This window comes from Sciurus vulgaris (genome assembly GCF_902686455.1).
Source record: "Sciurus vulgaris genome assembly, chromosome: 4".
In the NCBI taxonomy this organism is placed as follows: domain Eukaryota; kingdom Metazoa; phylum Chordata; class Mammalia; order Rodentia; family Sciuridae; genus Sciurus; species Sciurus vulgaris.
Window position 1 is genome coordinate 95,315,859 of NC_136464.1, and position 19,967 is coordinate 95,335,825.

Here is a 19,967-nt window from a genome sequence, read left to right on the forward strand (position 1 = left end):
GCAGATCATGCTACACTGCTTTATTTCCAAAAAGTAATCACTGTTAACACTCTTTCACAAGGAAATAAATTTTTAGATTTTACCTTCCTTCGTCTTGATCTATTTCACTTAAGTAGCAAACATCCTTCACTTGTAGCAGACCACCAGTTAATGAATCAGTCATCTCAAATGCTGGTGTAGTCACAGATTCTTTGGCAGTACATTTTTCATTTTCACTTTTCTTTACTTCTTTTGTATGTAAGGCAGGATTGCTAATTTAAAAATAAATTTAAAAAGCCTGTGTTTGGTAATTATTCTACTGATGAACAATAAAAAAATTCCAAATCTTTCTCATTTTAATTTATTTATTAATTCAGAAAGTTATGAAGTACCAGTGAAATGAAACAAAATGTATATTACCTGTTTAAAAAGAAATGGGTAAATATACAATTATAATATGAAGTGTTATATAAAAGTGGACATATGAAAAGTTATTTCTACATACAAGGAAGTGAGTAATATCCTGAAATCATGTGAAAAAGGTGTTTTGGAGGAGTTATTCATTGGGTCAAATACTGCTGACAGGATAAGTAAAATGAGGTGGAAGAAATGATGTCTAGAGTTATTAAAGTGAAAATCAGTGGTGACCTTGGGAAAAATAATTGTGGAGGAGTGGCAGGAATGGAATGAAAATTACTGAGTTCAAGAGTGAATGGAGGGCTGGGGTTGTAGCTCAGTGGTAAAGCACTTGACTAGCACAAGACCCTGGGTTCCATTTAACAACACATGTGCCTATGCACACAATGAAAAAATTCTATAGAAATGCAATGAGCTAGATTTGTTAGCCCTTGTGCTAAACCCCAAGTACTAATGCAGTAAACCTTTTCAAAGATACCTATATGCATATAATTACCTTTTTTGCTTTTTAATTTAGTCCATTTGTTTATTTACAGGTACTGGGGACTTAACCCAGGGGTGTCTTACCACTGAGCTATCTTCCCGATTTTGTTTACTTTTTATTTTGAGGCAGGGTTTCACTAAATTGCTTAGGGCCTAAATAAGTTGCTGAGGCTGTCCTCAAACTTGCAATCTTCCTGCCAGTATCCTGACTGGCGGGGATTACAGGCGTGTGCCCCTGAGCCCAACTCGTTATGCATTTTAAAGATGATATATTTCAGTATGTACCACACCACATATTTCAAGTGACATCATATAGAATTTACAAAAATTCAGTTTATAAGATGATTTTTCTGAATTTTTCTCCTTTTATTCTTGTTATAGAATTCAATAATTTAATATGACAAACTACTTCCTATACTTGAGTAGTGTAAAACATCCTAGAATTAGAAGAGTTTTGTGAAGCAAGAAATACCGTTCATGAAACTTTGGTCTTTACTGATAAATATGAGCAAAGTGATTATCAGTTTGTATCAGATATAACTAAGACATTTTCAGGGGTCTTTTAACTTAGTTTAAAAGTTTATGAATTTATTATTTAATTCCTTGTTCTAGTAGTTTTTTAGTACCACATATATGTAATTTAAAAAAAACTTTAAAGTGTTAAAATATACCATATAATCATTATGTAAGGATTGAAAAATATAGCTAAACAAGAAAAAAATTAGGTCATTCCCAATGCCACTTAGCTGTGATGCCCTTTAAAGAAGGGTCCATACTTACTGACTTAAATGTTTTCCAGTCACACTTTTTTTTTTTTTTTGCTAAGCTACACCCCAGCCCCTGTAAATAAAATTTTATTGGAATTTAATCACATTTATTCATTTAATGTCTATGATAGACTACAACAGAGACCTTCTGGTCCACAAAGACTGAAATCTTTACTACCTGGTTCTTTACAGAAAAAAGTATGTCAATTCCTGATTCAGTATATCAAAATTTCTTTGATGAAAATTTTAACAGGCTTTATCTAATATACTGAACATGATTCCCTTAGCAATTTTCAGATTGAGAGTCAAATATTTGAGCACTAGACATTGTGAGCAAAACCTAAAAAAAATCTAATGACTAGTTATTTTGTTGGTAACAGAGTGTGAGTATAGCATGTATCTGCCTCCTGCAACTTAACAAGTGTTAGAACAAAATTTGACTAAGATTTGTCATCAAATGAAAAGCTTTAAATACATTTTTAATTGTGAAATAATCAGCACACTACAGATGTAACCTCATTTTAAACCATTTTATCCTACATTATTTTACTGAAATGAAAAATTAACTATTTCCTCACTGATGAGTACTTAATATCTCAAACTTCGTGACATGACAATGTTATAGTAAATATCCTTAACATTCACATACATACATGTAACAAATTTATATAAATATTCTTTATATATTATATCCTTTATGTACATTATATAATATGTATAATAATATGTAATACATAATATGGATATAATATATTGATACTATATAATATATCTTATAATATATAGGTATCATAATATATTATATATACATATAATATGTGTCTATAACAAATGTGTACAAGCATGTGTTTATAGGTTGTTTATTTTCCTATCCCAGAAGGAGCCAGTTAACAGAAGTGAAGCTTTTAGGTTAAAAGAATGATATATTTAAAATTTTGATACATGCTACTTAACTAAATTACCCTTCAAAAAGTGTTAACCAATTTCCTTTAAGAATACAGCATGATGATATCTTTTTCCTTATACTGTGGCCAATGCTAGTTACTATTTTTTAAGAAAACATTTATCAGTGTAACTGGAAGATAGGTATCTCATGTTTATTTTCATTTTTCTGATACCCAGACTGAATATCCCTAGAATAGCAATATATTTGTCAATCACAAATATTAGCCCAAATTAGAATTAGTTTTACAGGACATCAACTGTTATCTGCTGTTAAACACTGCCATAGTCTTACCCATGATGTTCTTCATTCTCCTCAATAGGAAATTGTTGGTTATCAGTTTTTCCATTCTTTCCTTGTTGAATTAGTCCATCATCAGCTATAGCAGCAAAACCATCAGACAGGCTTTCTGACACTTCTATTTCATTACCTTTGTGTTTCTTCCTTTTTTCTTCAACCTGTAACAAAATGTTTGATAATAGGGGTGCTACTTTTCAATAAAAAAAGTTGTTTTCAATGATTTTATCACTTGAGTTTGTTATAATTTCAGTCCATAAAAAAACTTCTGTGCTTACTTTAATCATTATAGGTCATTGATATTTTTCAGAATTCTACTTCAATTCTGTTTGAATGAAAGAAACAGAATTTTCCAACAATTTCATAAAGGGCCATTCTTAATTTTATGTTTTGTATTTTCATTAACACTTTATTATCTAACCTAGTTTTTACTCCTTGTATGACTGGCAGAAATAAAAAGAAAAATACACAAAATGTACCTTCCCTCTTCTGTGTTTACTACATGAATTTTACATTAAACAGCTGGATTTAGAAAATTTCACAATGTGGGTCTTCAACACCAGATGGAGTAGAGAGCTGAGTTGCTATTGTGAAATTCTGGAAAATGAGATCTTTCCAAATTTCACATTCAATAATCATAAAGCTTTATATCTGGAGGGTATGAAATTTGCTGCCTACTTCAGTCCCATTATCTACTTATAATAACAGGAGTAAAACCAAGAAAAGTTTTACTTCCTGCAAGGCTTCATGTATTTATTAAGGTTAAGTGGTATTATATAGCATTTTATGGCACCTGAAGAAATGTTACAATTCCATATGTCACATCAAATAAATTTCCAGATAAAATAATCAAATTAATCACATAGAAGTGATTTTGGCAAAGTAATTAAATGCCTTTGTGGGGGATGGGGATACTCATCTAATTTCACTTTTAAACTACATCTCCAGATTTTTGTTGATCTCAGATTTCCACCTTTCTACTCTGGAGTCAAATACCAAATACCAAATTTTTGGCTGATAGTTTCTGCTACTTATGTGATATCATACATGCCAAAGCTTAACAAACTTTATAAAAGAATATAATGTAAAAGACCAATTAAATAAAAACATTTGAGAGTGGTGATAAAAATATGGAACCTTATATATTTTTAAAAAAATATTTAAAGCGATCATGTTGGAATTATAAGTTGGAATGGTTTGAGTAAAATAAATGTATTTGTGCACATGAAAACAAAATAAACATATTAGTTTGGCTGGGAGTACTTGTTACAACTCTCAAATCTACAACCTTTCTCACTGATTATTTCCTTTACCATTAGGTTCACATAGGAGAATAAAACCAACTCAAACTTATTTTTTTTTTTTGAGACTTCTTCTATGCTTATCTTGATTTAGAAAGTCTTATAATACAGAGGTAAACTTGTTTCCTAGTTCATATGCCACCTGGAAGACTGAAAAATTAAAGATGATTAAAGAACAAAGATTATGAGAATGTTTTCCTGAACTCTTAATTTTTAGATAGGAGAAATAATGTATTTCTAAACACAGTTTCATATTTCTATAACTTCATTTTGTTAGCGAGCTTTTAATAAGCAGAAAAATTAGAATATAATGATAAGTAGAAAAACCAAGAGTTCCAGCAAGAGAACATTTGCCCGTTTTTGAAGGTGAATTTCTTCTTTCTCCAAAGTCAGGATGTAACATGCCCATCTCATTCTTAAACCTTCGTTTCTTTTGCTGGAATTCTTCGTTTAGACATACTTTTGATATTCTATCACTATATGGTGGAGAAGAATTTAAATTTTCTAATTCAGGTTCAAGAATTTATAGTTACTGGCACTGCAATTAACATATAATGGCTCCGGGACAAATTCTACATTGGTTTTGCTCTTTCATAAGTGTCTTTTTTTTAAAATTATTTCTTTTTTTATTTTTTACAGACTGCATTTTGATTTACTGTACACTAATGGGGTACATCATTTCGTTTCTGTGCTTATGCACAATGTAGATTCATACCATTCGTGTAATCACACATGTACATAGGGCAATGATGTCTGTCTAATTCCACCATTTTTCATACACCCCCCTCCCTCTCATATCCTTCTACATAATCTAAAGAGAAGAATGGAGGAACTTTAGGTCATAAGTGTCTTAATAGCAGAAATATGGTTCCCTTTTATTTGAGTCATAAGACTCATTTATTGGAGTTTTTTGGATTACTAAATTTAGACATATTGTGATGGGTTGACATATTTGACTCCATGGAATTGTTATAGGCCAGGCTATATGGGCAATGACTACACAGACTTCATTTTACCCTGAGACTCCATGTTATGGAGGAAATGCTTTTCCCGTAGGAACACCCTGCCTCTGTACCCATTAAAGTTGCTTATCATAGCATGTTTGCAAACACAAAATGGAAATTCTTATATATAATGTAAAATTGTTCTCTCTTTGATTCCTATTTTTCTTTGACAATGTATCATGTCAACAGCTACTATCTAGATGTTAGTAATCATTCTTTAACTTGTACCCAACTAAGGTCATTTTGACCCACTTCCCCTTCTGCTTATGATTTTAGATATCATGATGTTACTCTGTAATTTTGAATCATAGCAATGGACACGACCGGTGTACTGACTTACCGTATAAAAACCCCTGCAACACTATGGTTGGGGCTGTTCTCCCAATAGCCATTTTGGGCATTGCGTGAGATAGTCTGTCAGGCGGCTCATAAAGACTCTCAAATTTGGACTTCTCAGTGGTGATCAGTCTGTCCAATATCTAATTTCTGATTAGTGATATTTTGGTTCATATTTATTTTCATTTGTATATTAAACTCTTGGTCTTCTTTCAACTGTAATTACTTTTGGGTTCCTTGTTTATTTTCTGTATTATTACAAAAGTTCTCATTTGTGCTAAAAGCTTGTTCTGTTTCTAGTTTGTTATTATTTTCAGCCTGATTTCTTTTTTGTTTAGTTTTGTTTTATTGTTTTTTTTGTTTGCTTATTCTCACTTAAGTAAAGCTTAGATGACTGACAAGTATATGCTGGGGATCCAGATCCCCAATGAGAAAGGAAAGACGTTTTCAACACTGGGTTCTTTGTGTTCTGGACATGTCGGTAATAGCACAGAAACAGACACCATAGATGCATCTTTTTCCTCACAATCAAGTATATTATTTGTCAAATTAGAGGGTATTTCCTATAAGTTTGTTTCTTCTTCAGAGTTGCCATATAGTGGCTCTTCCTTAGAACAAACAAATTTTTTAATTTGTTATAAATTTAATCAAACTTCTGTGCTAATTATTTGTGATGAGTGGTACATTCGATGTCCAAACTAATTTGTCTTGTTTTATCAACATTTCCTCATGCTTTTGCATAGCAGTCCCGAATATACAAATATATCCTATCATAATCCTTATTCATTTATAGTTCCTGATTTACTTTTTGCAGATGCTAAAGTAGCAGACTAGTTTTCTTGGTTTAATTCTCAGACATATTTTCTGTCAGGGTACATGCCTTTGAGATAGATAACTTTATCCTTAAATAATCAAAGGGCATGGGCAAAGAAAAATTAGAAAATAATTAAAAATTAATTGCTGAACTACTTAGTGTATGTTCAGCTACTCCCAAATCACTGGACTATAACTAAGAAGTGGAAAGTAATTTACATTACACTAAAATAGGAGAAAAACATGAACTAACAAACTTAACTTTGTCACTATTTGTTTGAATTAAACAATTTATTATGTTTTAAATTTATCAAAAATGATTTTTAATATTACCAAGTTTTCATCACATAAAAGATTTTACTTCATCATACCTTAAATAGGGAGGCCTTACTGTACATATAAATCCTTTTACTAAGGATTGGTAACTGGAAAGCCAATATCAATAAACACCAAATAGAAAAAAAATCCAAAATTTTAATTCAAGTGATATACTATGATAGTCTTAAGCATTTATATGGACTGTGTTAAGTCTTGTTCTATTATATTCTAAAGTGCATTCAAGATAGTGGATGAATATATTTTTATAATATCTACTGACTTCCCACATTGAAATGAAATAAGGTAGAAAGTTATTTGTTTTCTAAGGCCAAAGGTTTCATTCTAGAAGAAATGATTCACTTAATAGGCAGTTAGATTGATTTTATGATCTTGTTTTCTTTCTCATCATAGACACTGAAATACATTAGAGACCACAAGGCAGAATGAAGTCTTTAAGTCTGGTATTACTATATATAAAACTACAAATTTTGAGTCACTGAGAACAATTATCCCTTAACATGAACACAATTCAGTGACCATCACTGTTATAGTATTCATAATTTCAGCTCTGTCATCAAAAAACTCAAATTTGATCTTACCTTCTTTATCATGTAAAGAAGATTTTACAAATGGAAGCACAAATGATATTCAGACAAATTTTGCCTAAATTTCAAGGAAAAGTTTAGTTATAGATTACTATACATTATAAGATTTTGTTTTATAACTAGTTATAATGCTTTTAAAACTAAATATTAATATTATATTATGATCAACTGATTTTAAGAGGCTATTCTGAAAAGTAATTTTATTTGGCCTATACTACAATATTAAAGCAAAAGAATATTAAACTAGAAATTCAAATTTTTACATACCTGTGGTTGGTTATTTTCATTGCCATCAAGGCTGTTTTGCTCTTCCTCTGATGTTATTTCTAAGTCTGGTTCTGTTTACAAATATTAACACAAATTACTTAGAACAATGATAAAAAAGTGACAATCTTTATAAAAATAGAAAATAATAAAAGTCAAAATAATTTATTTTTATCTTCCTAAATACAAATTTAAATTAAGCTTAATCTTTAATTAAATATTTACTTCTTTAGGAAATAACTGTAATAATCCAAAACTTCAACAAATTAGAGATACTAGATGTTTCCACATTCAAAGCATACAGACAACTCAAAAGATTCATCAACAAATTCATTCACTCAATGTAAGTAAATAAACCCTCAGAATCAAAACTATTAATCCTATATTAATATATAAATCTGCACTCTATATCATTCTCTACCTAATAACATTAACTTTTAAACAACCTGCTAAACATTTTGTTCATCATTATGGCTTCCAAAATTACTGTTATTGTTCACCTTTATCAGTCAACACTTGTTCCTTATATCTAAAAGGTTTTCATTGACTGCTCTGACAAATTTCTTTTCTTCTTTTAAGACTTGGCATGCGGGGCTGGGGAGATAGCTCAGTTGGTAGAGTGCTTGCTTTGTAAGCACAAGGCCCTGGGTTCGATCCCCAGCACCCCAAAAAAAAAAAAAAAAAAAAAAAAAAAATTGGCATGCTAGATGAAGTCTTCCTTAATTGTGGCTATCATTTCCTAGATAAATAGGTATTACTTTCCTGAGGGCTACCTTATCAATTTTACCTACTGTATCAATTTCTCTATTGTATGTTTTCTACTTGTACTGTAAATTATTTCTTTTTATATCAATTCCTTTTGCTTCTGAACCTAAAAATAAAGCAAAAAAAAAAAAAAAAAAAAAAAAAAAAGTTGTGTCTGAGTAGGCAATCTTTAAACTTTTCCCACTTAGCCTAGAAGTTCTAAATATCCTGATCCCCACTCTTAAGTTTATGTTAAATACTAGGCTAAACAAAATTATTCCTTCTCCTAATTCTTTTTGTTATTTGTATATTAGGGGAAGAATATGTTATTTATATTAGGTTAGGGAAAGAATCCACATGCCTTCTTAAAAAGGTATTCTGTATGGTTTTAGGTAAGGAGAATAAAACACAAGGTAAAAACTGTGGTACCAGTCTAGGTGTCCACAGAGGAATGAATGGATAAAGAAAATGTAGTATATATACACACTGGAGTTTTAATCAGCCAAAAAGAAAAATGAAATTATAGCACTTGCTGGAAAATGAATAGAATTAGAAATGATCATGTTAAGTGAAATAAGTTAAACTCAGAAGGTTAAGGTTCCTATGTATTCTGTAATATGCAGAAGCTAGAGAGAAAAAAGGAAAACAAAGGTGAGGGTGGATCTCCTAAAAATAAAAGGGAGATCAATAGAGGAAAGAGACAAAGGGGTAGGAGTTTGGGAGGGAGGGGAGAAGTGCTGGGCAGTGAAACCAGTCAAATTATATTATTATATTGTGTGCATGTACAAATACGTAACAACAAATTGCATCAACATATACAACTACAATGTACCAATTTAAAAAATGTGGAAAAAAAAGCACATATGGCAAATTTTACCACGTAAAGATTTTTGAAAAGTCAGAACTACAGTAATATGAAACCATGCACAGGAACTCTATGGTTGTATTCTCTATGCTTCTTTATTACCTTCTTTACTCTCTTTGTTTTCTGCCTTTTGTGATTCACAGGTCGTGGAGAGTATAATTCCTTAACAGAAATAAAGCCCCAATATTCATCTTTTCTTTAAGGTCATCTTTCCAAATTCTGTGGATGGTGACTGATTTTTAGTCACTGATTATGATACAAATGGATATTTATCATCAGCTTTCATATTACTAGATTTTTTTCCAGATCTTTAAATTTTTTTAAAAAAATGTATTGGTTCATATTAGTCATAGATAACATTAGAATTTATTTTGACATAATAATAAATGCATGGTGTATAGTTTGCTCCAATTAAGTCTCCAGTACTTACTTTTACCTTCCCCCTCTTTCGTCCCTCTCCTCCTTTTCCTCTACTTGAGATCTATTTATTTACATTTGTTTAAAAAAATTACGTGTCTTGTGGATATGCATATGGTAAGATTCATGTAGTTTATTCATGTATGTATATTGTAAAGTTAGGTCAGATTCATCCCACTGTTTTTACCTTATCCAGTCTCTCCTCCCTCCCCCTCAATCCCCTTCCACTACTCCCTGATCTTTTATTTTGATGGCATCCCCCTGTTTCTCTCTTTTCCCCCCTAATTTTAGACTAGCTTCTGCATATTAGAGAAAACAATTGACCCTTGACTTTCTGAGTCTGACTTATTTTATTTGGCACTGTAGTCTCCAGTTCTATTCATTTACCAGCAAACAACATAATTTTGTTCTTTTTCATGGCTGAGTAAAACTCAATTGTGTGTATATGCTGCATTTTCTTTATCTCTTTATCTGATTAAGGGCACCGAGATTGGTTCCATAATCTGGCTATTGTGAATTGTGCTGCTATGAACATTGATGTGCCTACATTCCTACAGTATACTACTTTTAGATCTTTTGTATATATACCAAAGAGTGGAACAGAGCTGTATCAAACAGTGGTTCCATGCCTAATTTTCTGAGGAATCTCCATACTGCCTTTCAGAGTGGTTGCACCAACAAAGTATGAGTGTACCTTGTTCGCCATATCCTTCCCAAAACTTATTATTATTTGTATTCTTGATGATTTCCATTCTGATTGAAGAGAGATGAAATCTTGATGGGGTTTTGATTTGCATTAAATTACTAGATCTTTGACAAGTCTTAGGAATGACCGTAGAATAAAACAGTCATTACTACCTCATGTACATATATGACTGCATGACTGATGTGATCCTACAATATGTATAATCAGACAAAATGAAACTTCACTCCATTTATGTATGATCTATCAGAATGTATAAATGCATTCTACTGTCATGTACAACAAATTAAAAAATTTAAAAAATAAAAAAAAACAACTGATCCGAAAAATTCAAATACAAGGTTTTCATTTATTAGAATGTAAATGATAATAGAACTGAAACCATCTTATGCAAATTCTTTCTTCAGAGAAATAGTCCCATGTCCCCCTGTGCTCCACATACATCTACTCCTTCATGGCTTACTTTATTTTACATATACTGTACTTGATAAGTTCAATTACCTATTTATCATCTACCTATTTTTCTACATTTTTATTTATTAGTATTACAGTATTACTTGTTTCACTCAGCCATCACTATCACATATTTTTTCCAAGAAAGCATTATTTATTAAGATTCTTCAGAAATATGAATTTTTGAATTAAAATTATTAATTATTTTAAATTCAAATATGCATGACAGTATTTACATTCTGAAGACATGGGCTTTAGTTAATATACCATTTTATATTAAAAAATCTACTTTAATTACAATAAGATGGTCTTTCTTCAATTCCTCAGAATTTACCTTTGAGTCCTGGATAAACATCATACATTTTTACAAAAAATGATAGCTTGACATGATGTAATTGTTCCCATTTTTCAAAGGGCAAGGGTAAAAAATCTAGGTCCACAATAATTCATTGGAAAATTCAATGAATATAAAAATGACATGAAATAGGAAATGTATAGATAATAAAAATTTCTTTTTTTATAAACAAAATTGTCAGATTTAAACTTTTTAAGAAAAGTGAAAGAAAAAAGAAATACAGAAGTGTAACTTTAAAAGTCATTCCATCAGGCTCCCTTACCATTTGATATCCATGGTTTAAAACATTGGTACTAAATAGTGATTTGAGAATCCCTGGAATTCAGTATCTGTTTCAGGGGTTCAAGAAGTCTAATTAATACTAAATGTTATTTGTCATTTTCACACTCATTCTCTTATAAATGTATAGTGGAGTTTTTCAGAGATTGATGTGTGAAAAAACCATAGTTCTAATGGCTAACGAGTCAGATGTAATGGCTACTGTAAGGTATGACTATGCATGCTTATTTTTTTAAATCTTTCAGATTGTTTCTAATATAGTAAATATTAATAGATATAACCCACTTAAATAAAAGTTCTTTAGAGTCTGTTATAATTGTTAATACTATAAAAGGATCCTAAGGCCCAAAAGTTTCCAAATTAGTTTTGAAGAACTGTGTGTACCACATTGCTATTAAAGCATGATTACTTTACCCATTATTAATCATCAAACACACATACCCACACATGCTTGCACACACACACACACAATCTGTTAATCAGAACATATGATTGGCTTAAGATCATCAGTATTAACAATTACTAAGAAGAAATAAAGTTAAAACACATTTGACATTAGAATCCAATACACATTTTTTTTTTTTTTTTTTTCATTTTTAAAGAGGATCTCAAAACTCTTCAGAGATGCCCTGAGGAGCTGGGATTACAAGCATGAGCACTGTGCTTAGCTCTCCAATAAGCATTTTTAAACTCTGGAAAAATCTTTGAATCTCATAATTAACCTCTGTGAATCCCTAACAAATAAAGGGATTACAAATTGGGAACTTTAAGCACTGCAACATAAAAGTAGAAACATCTGAATTAAAGCTTACATTAAAATTTTTATGCTTATAAATACCTTTTTTTTCAAACATGAACCAATAATTACATTTGTATTATTTATGTCAAATCTTTCCAACAAACATGGAAAAAATTGGGAATAAGAAGACTGAGCATTTCAAATAGTTTAATGTAGTTCTTTCCAGAATAATTTGTATTGCAAAATTTACCTGATTTGAATGTTTGTACATCCTTCATTCCTATGGCTTTACTCAGACAAGAATCTTTCATTTCACTGGTAGTCTGGATGCATTTTGAAACAAGATATTTAATAAATATTATATATTGCATATAGCATACAGTTAATAATTTCAAGATAAAAATATAAAAGATATTTATTTACCTTTAACTGAGGACATTTCTCAGGAGATTCTAAAAAGCAAAGGGGACATACAATCAATTACATGTAGATATCACAAAGCCAACCATATGTTTATGCAGAGTTAGTATGGAGCTGAATCTTCATGCTTAGGTTTGGAAATTAGAGTTGAGGCCCCCCCCCCCCCTCCGTTAGAACAGCAACATGATAAATATATTGAAGACAAAAAACAGGAATACAAGGTTAATAAAACATGCAGTTAAGGTTTCAAAAGTGAGATTATGTTTCTAATGACCATAACTAAAGCAGAAGTGTGTACATGAACCAATATGAACATGCCGATTGATGGACAGAAAAGTGATCTGTAACCAGAGGAACAAAACATGACCCTGACAGGATGTCAAAGCTGATGGCAGAATGTAACAGCATAGATCTTTATGTAACACATTAGAACCATATACTACAAGTATTTATCATGTCACTCAATTTGTTCTGTAATTTAGAAAGTACAAAGTTGTAATTAAGAGTTCAGTAGAATGCAAAAATGTATTTTTCAACAAAGTTTTCTGAAATGATCAGCTGGGATATATACTTGTAGAATAATAGTTAATAAAAATATTCATTTTTTTCATACCCATGTTGGCTACTGGTATGCCTACATCTCTTGTTTTCTCTAGTTTAGCCATCTTAACGTTTCTTGATCCACTCATGCAAGATGGTATATAAACCATATCTAAGAAATAATGTATAACAAGCTTTCAATATTGAAATATGGTTATCAAAAAAAGAAAAAACTGAACTGTCACAGAATTTTTAGATACTAATGACCTTTTATATTTCAAAATCAGTGCTATATTCACTAAGAATAACAAGTTTGATATTCAAGGAATGAACTGTATTATAGTCTCTTGTTTCCAGAATTAAGTCTGCTTTGCTGTATCTCTAGATTCTGGTCTTGATTTTTCTCCATTTTATTTTTTTTTTAAATGAATTATTCCCAGTACTTTTTCCTCTTTATTTAGCAGTAGTATTTTAGAATTATATCTATTTCGTCATCTCTTTAGTCCTTTCCCTCTGGGTAGAAAACATGCTCAGAAATAAAAACAAAATCTATACTTTCCCTTGATCCTGTAATGTCTTGTATTATTATCCAATGGCTGGTCCTCCAGGTTTCTTTAAAGTGAAGTCTAGGTCCTTGCCATTCAGAGTATTGCCTGAGGACCAGCAGCATTGGCATCACCTGAGATCTTATTAGAAACAAAGTTACAGATCTGCTGAGTCAGGATGCACATTTTTTAAAATGATCCTCAAAAGGTGGTCTAAGTCAGTTCCCAGTTCCTTTACCTTAATTTACCTTAATAGCCTCAAGCTCATCCCTATCATGTTCTCTAAATTGAAATTACATAAAAAGTGGAAAACTTTCTAATGGTTTCATCATGCTATGGCTTCTCTGATCTCCTCAGAGCTAATCCTACTTTTTTTGTCTTTATAATTCTCTTCAGTTTTTAAAAAAAATTTATTGGTTCTTATTTTACATGACATTAAATTATATGCATTCATGGTTGATCATATATATTTATATTCATTTATGGTAAATAAAACATAGCTCTGTGTGATGAGTACTTCAATTCTCAATGCCTTCCCAACAGTGAGGAAAATGGCAAGAGAGGAAAAATTGTGCTTTAAAGTTTTGTAACTGGAAGCTTACTTTATATTCATCCCACATTTCTAATACCCTGATCTTCATTTTTCCAAAACATTACTTTATTTTCTCACTCTCCACTATGTATACCTGCTTCTTTTCCCTTCATTTACTTCCTATACTCTCTACCTTTCTTAATTCTTCATTCCCTATTCTCTTTTCCACTTTCTTATTTACTAACTTTCCTCAGGTCTTCTATCTTAAAATGGAACTAATAATTCAGCTCCTTTGACACTACAAATTTAACCTGCTGCTGAAACTTGATAAGATGTACTATTTATTACCATTTTATTTTTTTCCCTTACCATGCATTTAATGTGTCTTTGACTATTAGAACGTATCAGTGCTCATTTTCAAATAAACACTTTGCCAAATACGTTTTTAATAAAATACAGCTCTTACCTTCTCCTTGTCCATTGATTATATTGTTTCCTCTTTGATGCACAGCCCCAGATAAATGACTAACACCCTTTTGTGGAAGATTCTCAGAGATACTCTAGTGAAATTAATATTAATAATGAGTTGCATAAAGATTTTCTAGCTATAAGAAGATAGCTGAATGTTCTATTTTAAAAGCAATTACATTTTAAAATGACAGATGCATGCATAAAAAGTCAAACATTTCAATAAAGAACTTCATATGCTTTGTCTAGATCAAGACTATATTTTATCTTCACATGGCTAATGAAGGAGTTAAAATTTAAGTGCCCATAATTAAAGCAGAGAATCTGTAGTCTAGCAAATGAACTTAGAAAAAGAAACAAAGAGGGACAGGCCTGAGGCCTGAACATACCTAAACAAGCCTAAAATAAGACTGCCAAATCATCAAAAACTAACTGGCCATGGAGGATAAACAATCTCCACAAGGCCGTGGACCATCTGGTGTCACCCACTTTCCCCCTTCTTCCCTTTTCTTTAAGGTTAACTTGACCCCTGCTAACCAAAATAAACTGTCCTACCACATTGCTGGAATGTCAATTTGCATGTACTACTTGCTGATGTAATCAATGTAGTCATGTGCCCGCTTATATTTGAATCAGCCAATTATGTGTACCTGCGCCAAACTCCCTAACTTTTCCTATATAAACCCCTGATTTCTGAGCCTCATGGTCAACTCCTCTATCTCCTGTGTGAGATACGTGTTGGCCCGGAGCTCCGTTATTAAAGTGCCTCATGCTTTTGCATCAAGCCGGTCTCTCGTGCTTCCTGGAGCGCGCCATCCTGAGACTTGAGTAAGGGTCTTCCTTACTCAAGGAAGGGTCCTACACTACTAAGGGGGGGTCCTACACTACTAAGCATGGAGGAGCATAGGAAACATATTCATAGATAAAATACTAACAAATGTGCATACTTCAAAAAGAAACTTAACTCCATAATACCTAACTCTACTTTGCATTCCCCATCAAACATAAGAGAACATTTAAAATATACATTTTAAAAAAAATTCTTGTAAGTACACTTGCAAAGTATAGCATGAAACACTGCAAACACTTCTAAGGACAAGAAATAATTTTAGTGTTAAAATAAAGACACTTGGTATGATAAGCAACTTCAGAGTGTGTCATCCCGAGTGTAAACATTGTAGAAGCTCCTTCATTTATGTAAACATGGACTTAGAAAATCTAAATTGTTTTGTAGTTTGTTGGGGCATGCCTGTAATTCCAGTTACTTGGGAGTTTGAGACAGGAGGATCACAAGCTGGTGGTCAGCCTGGGCAACTCAATGAAACGCTGCCTCAAAATGAAAAATAGAAGGGCTGGGGAATGCAGCTCAGTAAGAGTGCTTTCCTAGCATGTATGAGTCCCAGGGTTCAATTTGTTATACCATAAACCAAAAAACAAACAATAAAACTAAATAAAGAGAATATCAAATATTTTTGATAAATTTTTACTTATAGGAAAAATGGCTGAATAAAATGACAGAGTGGTAACAAAAACTTATCTTTATGCTATGTTTAATAGCATACAAATATCAGACTCAGTGTTCAACTCTTTCCCAATTAACAATGAATGTCAAAAAATGTACAGCAAATCTTAATAAGAGAGGATGCATAAGAACATTTATTAAATAAAATGTGCCCAGGCACTTATTTGTATATTTTCTTTTCTATGCATTACACTAATAAAAATTATTATTGATGATGATTATCCCACTCCCTGCATCCAGGTCATTCCAGGATGTTGAGAGTAAAATGATGGACAGATGCGATTCATTGTTCTCTCTACCAAGAATATTCTCCTCCTAGACATTCACATGGTTGGCTCCTTCCCATCTAAGCTTCAATATCGCACTCAGAGCAATCTACACTTTAGAGAAATCTTTTTTTTTGTGTGGTGCCGGGGATTGAATCCAGGGCCTTGTGCTTGCAAGGCAAGCACTCTACTGACTGAGCTTCCTCCACTTAGTACAGAATTTCATTCTCATACCCATCCCAACTACAAACTTCCTCAGTACTTTTTAAACTAGCATTCTCTGTTTACTTTATATGAAGCACTTACGGTGACTTAACAAGTGTTTGTTGTTTACTTGTTTTTGCTTTTAGTACTGGGGTTTGAACTCAGGGGCACTCAACCACTGAGCCACGTGACCAGCCCTATTTTGTATTTTTTTTAAGAGACAGGGTCTCACTGAGTTGCTTAGCACCTTGCTGTTGCTGAGGTTGGTTTTGAACTCATAATCCTCCTGCCTCAGCCTCTCAAGCTGCTGGGATTGCAGGCGTGCACCACTGTGCCTACTTACTTGTTTTTTTATTCTATCACTATAGCACAAGTCCTCATGTGGTAAATTCCACATCTAATTGCCTTCCACATAGTAGACAGTTAACAGCAGGAAATTATTCAAGGTCAAAACATTTATAATCTCATCAGGAAGGCCTCAAAGCACCAAATCACTATATTCCTATAAAACACCCATTAATAGTTTACTGAAACCATTTCCAAATTAGACACATATATGCCCCCTTCAACTTGTAAGCTTCACACTTTTCTTGACACTTGCCATTTTATTGTCCTCAGATTTAAAAAAAAATCTTGAAATTTAATAAGTCACTGAATACCACTGAGATCATTTTGTCTAACAAATGAACACTTTATCTAATAAATATGAACACATTTCTTAGTTTACAAAGTGTTTTCACATTTCTTCACCATATTTGTTCATTACACATATTTAAGAGACATTGTACCATCTTTATAGTACCATAAGGTTACTGACATTTCAATAGTTAAATTTTCCAAGATTTCATAGCTACCAAATGACAAAACCAGGATACTGACATTTTCTGTTTTCTAACTTCAGCTACTGTGCTGGTACCATAATGAAGCAGCTGCTTATAAAAATCAGGTACTTCCAATCTTTTCCCACAGTGATCACTTTAAAATAGTTCACCACTGTTTATACTTATATCATGGTAAGCATGGTTGACATAAAGGTATTCAATAAATTTTACTTTCAAAAATGGCTTCTACTTAACTAAAACATCAGAAAAACTAACTATATTCTCACATATTTATAATTTCTCATGCTTTTCCTTCTCAGAGGCTGAAACATTCCTTGCAGATCTATTCTTCACAGTTCAAATATAGAAATACTTTGTTTACTTATTAATGCTATAAAAATTAGTTCAAATTTTCTCTCTGAATCACATTAGGACTTTAATATATCCATATATAAGACAGAGTCACAAGGTTGACTTGAATAATTCTTTAGTTTTTAGATAAACAACCTCAGAACGCAAGGTGATTCTCTGTGATTTCTAAGTTTTAGTTTTTTACAACTATACCACATTGGTTCATTAAATGAATCCTACAAATGATCAGAATTTTAGTATGCAATAGTAATATACTTATTAGCATATACTTACTTTATTAATTATATGTTAAAGTGTGAGGATATTATTCCTTTTAGCTATGTGCAGATGTGAGAAAGTAAAGTCAAAGCCTCATCTTCTTTTTAAGAAATCTAACAATGCTATTTTTTTTATAGGGATTAAACACTAAATTGGAATGAGCTGATAAGAGGATTAATGAAATGGAAGACTAAGCAGAGTAAATGTAACCAAATATAATACAGAAAAGAAAATAGAAAATACAATTATTGTTACATATTTGATAACTAAGAAGGAATAAAACATAAAATTAATAAAATGAGGGACAAATAATAAAGAAGTAAATTTATAAAATTGAAAGTTAAACATGATACTTCTTATTCAGAAGTACAGTGGGCCATAAAAGAGTTGAATAAATAAAAATAATGAAACAGAAGTAGTCAAACACCAAGAGAAGGAAAAGGCTTAAAATCAGTAAGAAAGAAAACAGATAATCTACAAAGATGATAGCAGAATTCCCACATTATTAAGGATACACTATAACTCAGAGAAAGAAAATACTAGTAGTTCAGATAAACATAATATTCAAGCTAGAGCTGAATAATTAGTTAAAATATTTTTGGTAAAATAATTGTAAAAATATTTTCAAAAGTAAAAACTGAGTACTTTAATTCCCATAGATGCTTTTAAAGATTATATTTCAAAAAGAAAATATATAATATGAAATCTGAGAATCAATACAAAGTAAAAATCTTAAAAACCTATGGAAATATCAAAATATGATGAATACTGAGTTAAAAAATCCATAAAACTTTGGCAACACAGGTTTAATCACGTTTAGATATATTACAGTATGATCCCATATATTTAAAGTAAGTCAGATAGTAACTCCTGTGCTATTTGAGTAATTGACTGAATACAGTATAATTTATTATTAAGACAATTATTTTAATCACCGATTTTAAAAAGATGGTACTTGTGTCATACAGTTTGTAAAGTACCGATTATTCTTTTAACAGAATGGATGAGCATCAAAGAACTGACAGTGGAATAAACATGAAGCACCCTCTTCAATGTTTTAACGTCACTCAATGCTTATTCCAAAAATAACAGTAACAGACAATACCTCAGAATCCCAAGGTGATTCTTCATCTTCCTCTTCTCCTAATCCCAATGCAGACATCATATCTATAAAATGTAGTAACAGATACAGTAATAATACTTAGTACTGTGAATTTTAAACATATGTACAAGTCTATCTCCATTAACAATATTTCAATAAAATAAAAGGAAAAACAAAAAGGAATTTCAGAGGGTTGATACAGTATCAGGAAGAAGTTGGTTGCAGGAGAATGACAGCAAAAGCAAAAATATAAAAGAAATGGGTATCTTTTCTTGGATCTAAACACTTTATTTTTTATAATAGTATTTAAATATAGAAAAATTTTCATAGATATTCACTGACTTACCACTTTTATTATTTTTGTGCCCTGTGTCAACGTAAGTCAAATTCTCATTATTTGTTTGATCTTGTGAAGCACTTTTAGTACCATTTTCTTCTTTTCCAATTATTGGTTTTGTTGTTTCTTCCTGCTGAAAAAAAACAAAAACAAAAACAAAACAAAAACCTGACTTGAGAAAAATGTTTATTCAGGTGGTCACCAACTCACTCATTCAGTCAGTCAGTAAGACGACATTTATTGTACCTACCAAATCCTAGGCACTATCTTGGAAGACATTGAAAATAGAAAAGATTCCTGTCTATTATCAAGTAGAGGCAGAGATACAGAGAAATAAATAAGAATAAAGTATAATTTATTAGTTCTACAACTGAAACGAATTCAGTTAAGGGCAAAAAGGACAAAAGAATCGGTTCTACCTAGAAAGCTCTGAGAATATTGCAAACAGAGTCACATTTTAAAAGAAAGAGAAAGTACAAAGTGAGGGTGTGAAGGGAT

The 19,967-nt window shown here is 31.4% G+C and overlaps 1 protein-coding gene across 8 annotated transcripts in view; it reads right to left on the minus strand.

The window, feature by feature from the left end:
• Positions 1-19,967, minus strand: part of ANKRD26 (ankyrin repeat domain containing 26) — a 124,705-nt gene that overhangs the window by 63,962 nt on the left and 40,776 nt on the right. For 6 of the 8 annotated variants that reach the window (XM_079136811.1, XM_079136810.1, XM_079136808.1 and 3 more), the window contains 9 exons: positions 19,479-19,602; positions 19,136-19,197; positions 14,586-14,679; positions 13,116-13,214; positions 12,506-12,534; positions 12,333-12,405; positions 7,531-7,601; positions 2,884-3,047; positions 84-251 (listed from right to left, as the gene is read on the minus strand). In XM_079136811.1, coding sequence (XP_078992937.1) covers positions 84-251; positions 2,884-3,047; positions 7,531-7,601; positions 12,333-12,405; positions 12,506-12,534; positions 13,116-13,214; positions 14,586-14,679; positions 19,136-19,197; positions 19,479-19,602 — 884 coding nt within the window. The remainder of the gene's footprint in view (positions 1-83; positions 252-2,883; positions 3,048-7,530; positions 7,602-12,332; positions 12,406-12,505; positions 12,535-13,115; positions 13,215-14,585; positions 14,680-19,135; positions 19,198-19,478; positions 19,603-19,967) is intronic. The other 2 variants (XM_079136807.1, XM_079136809.1) reach the window with 2 other exon arrangements.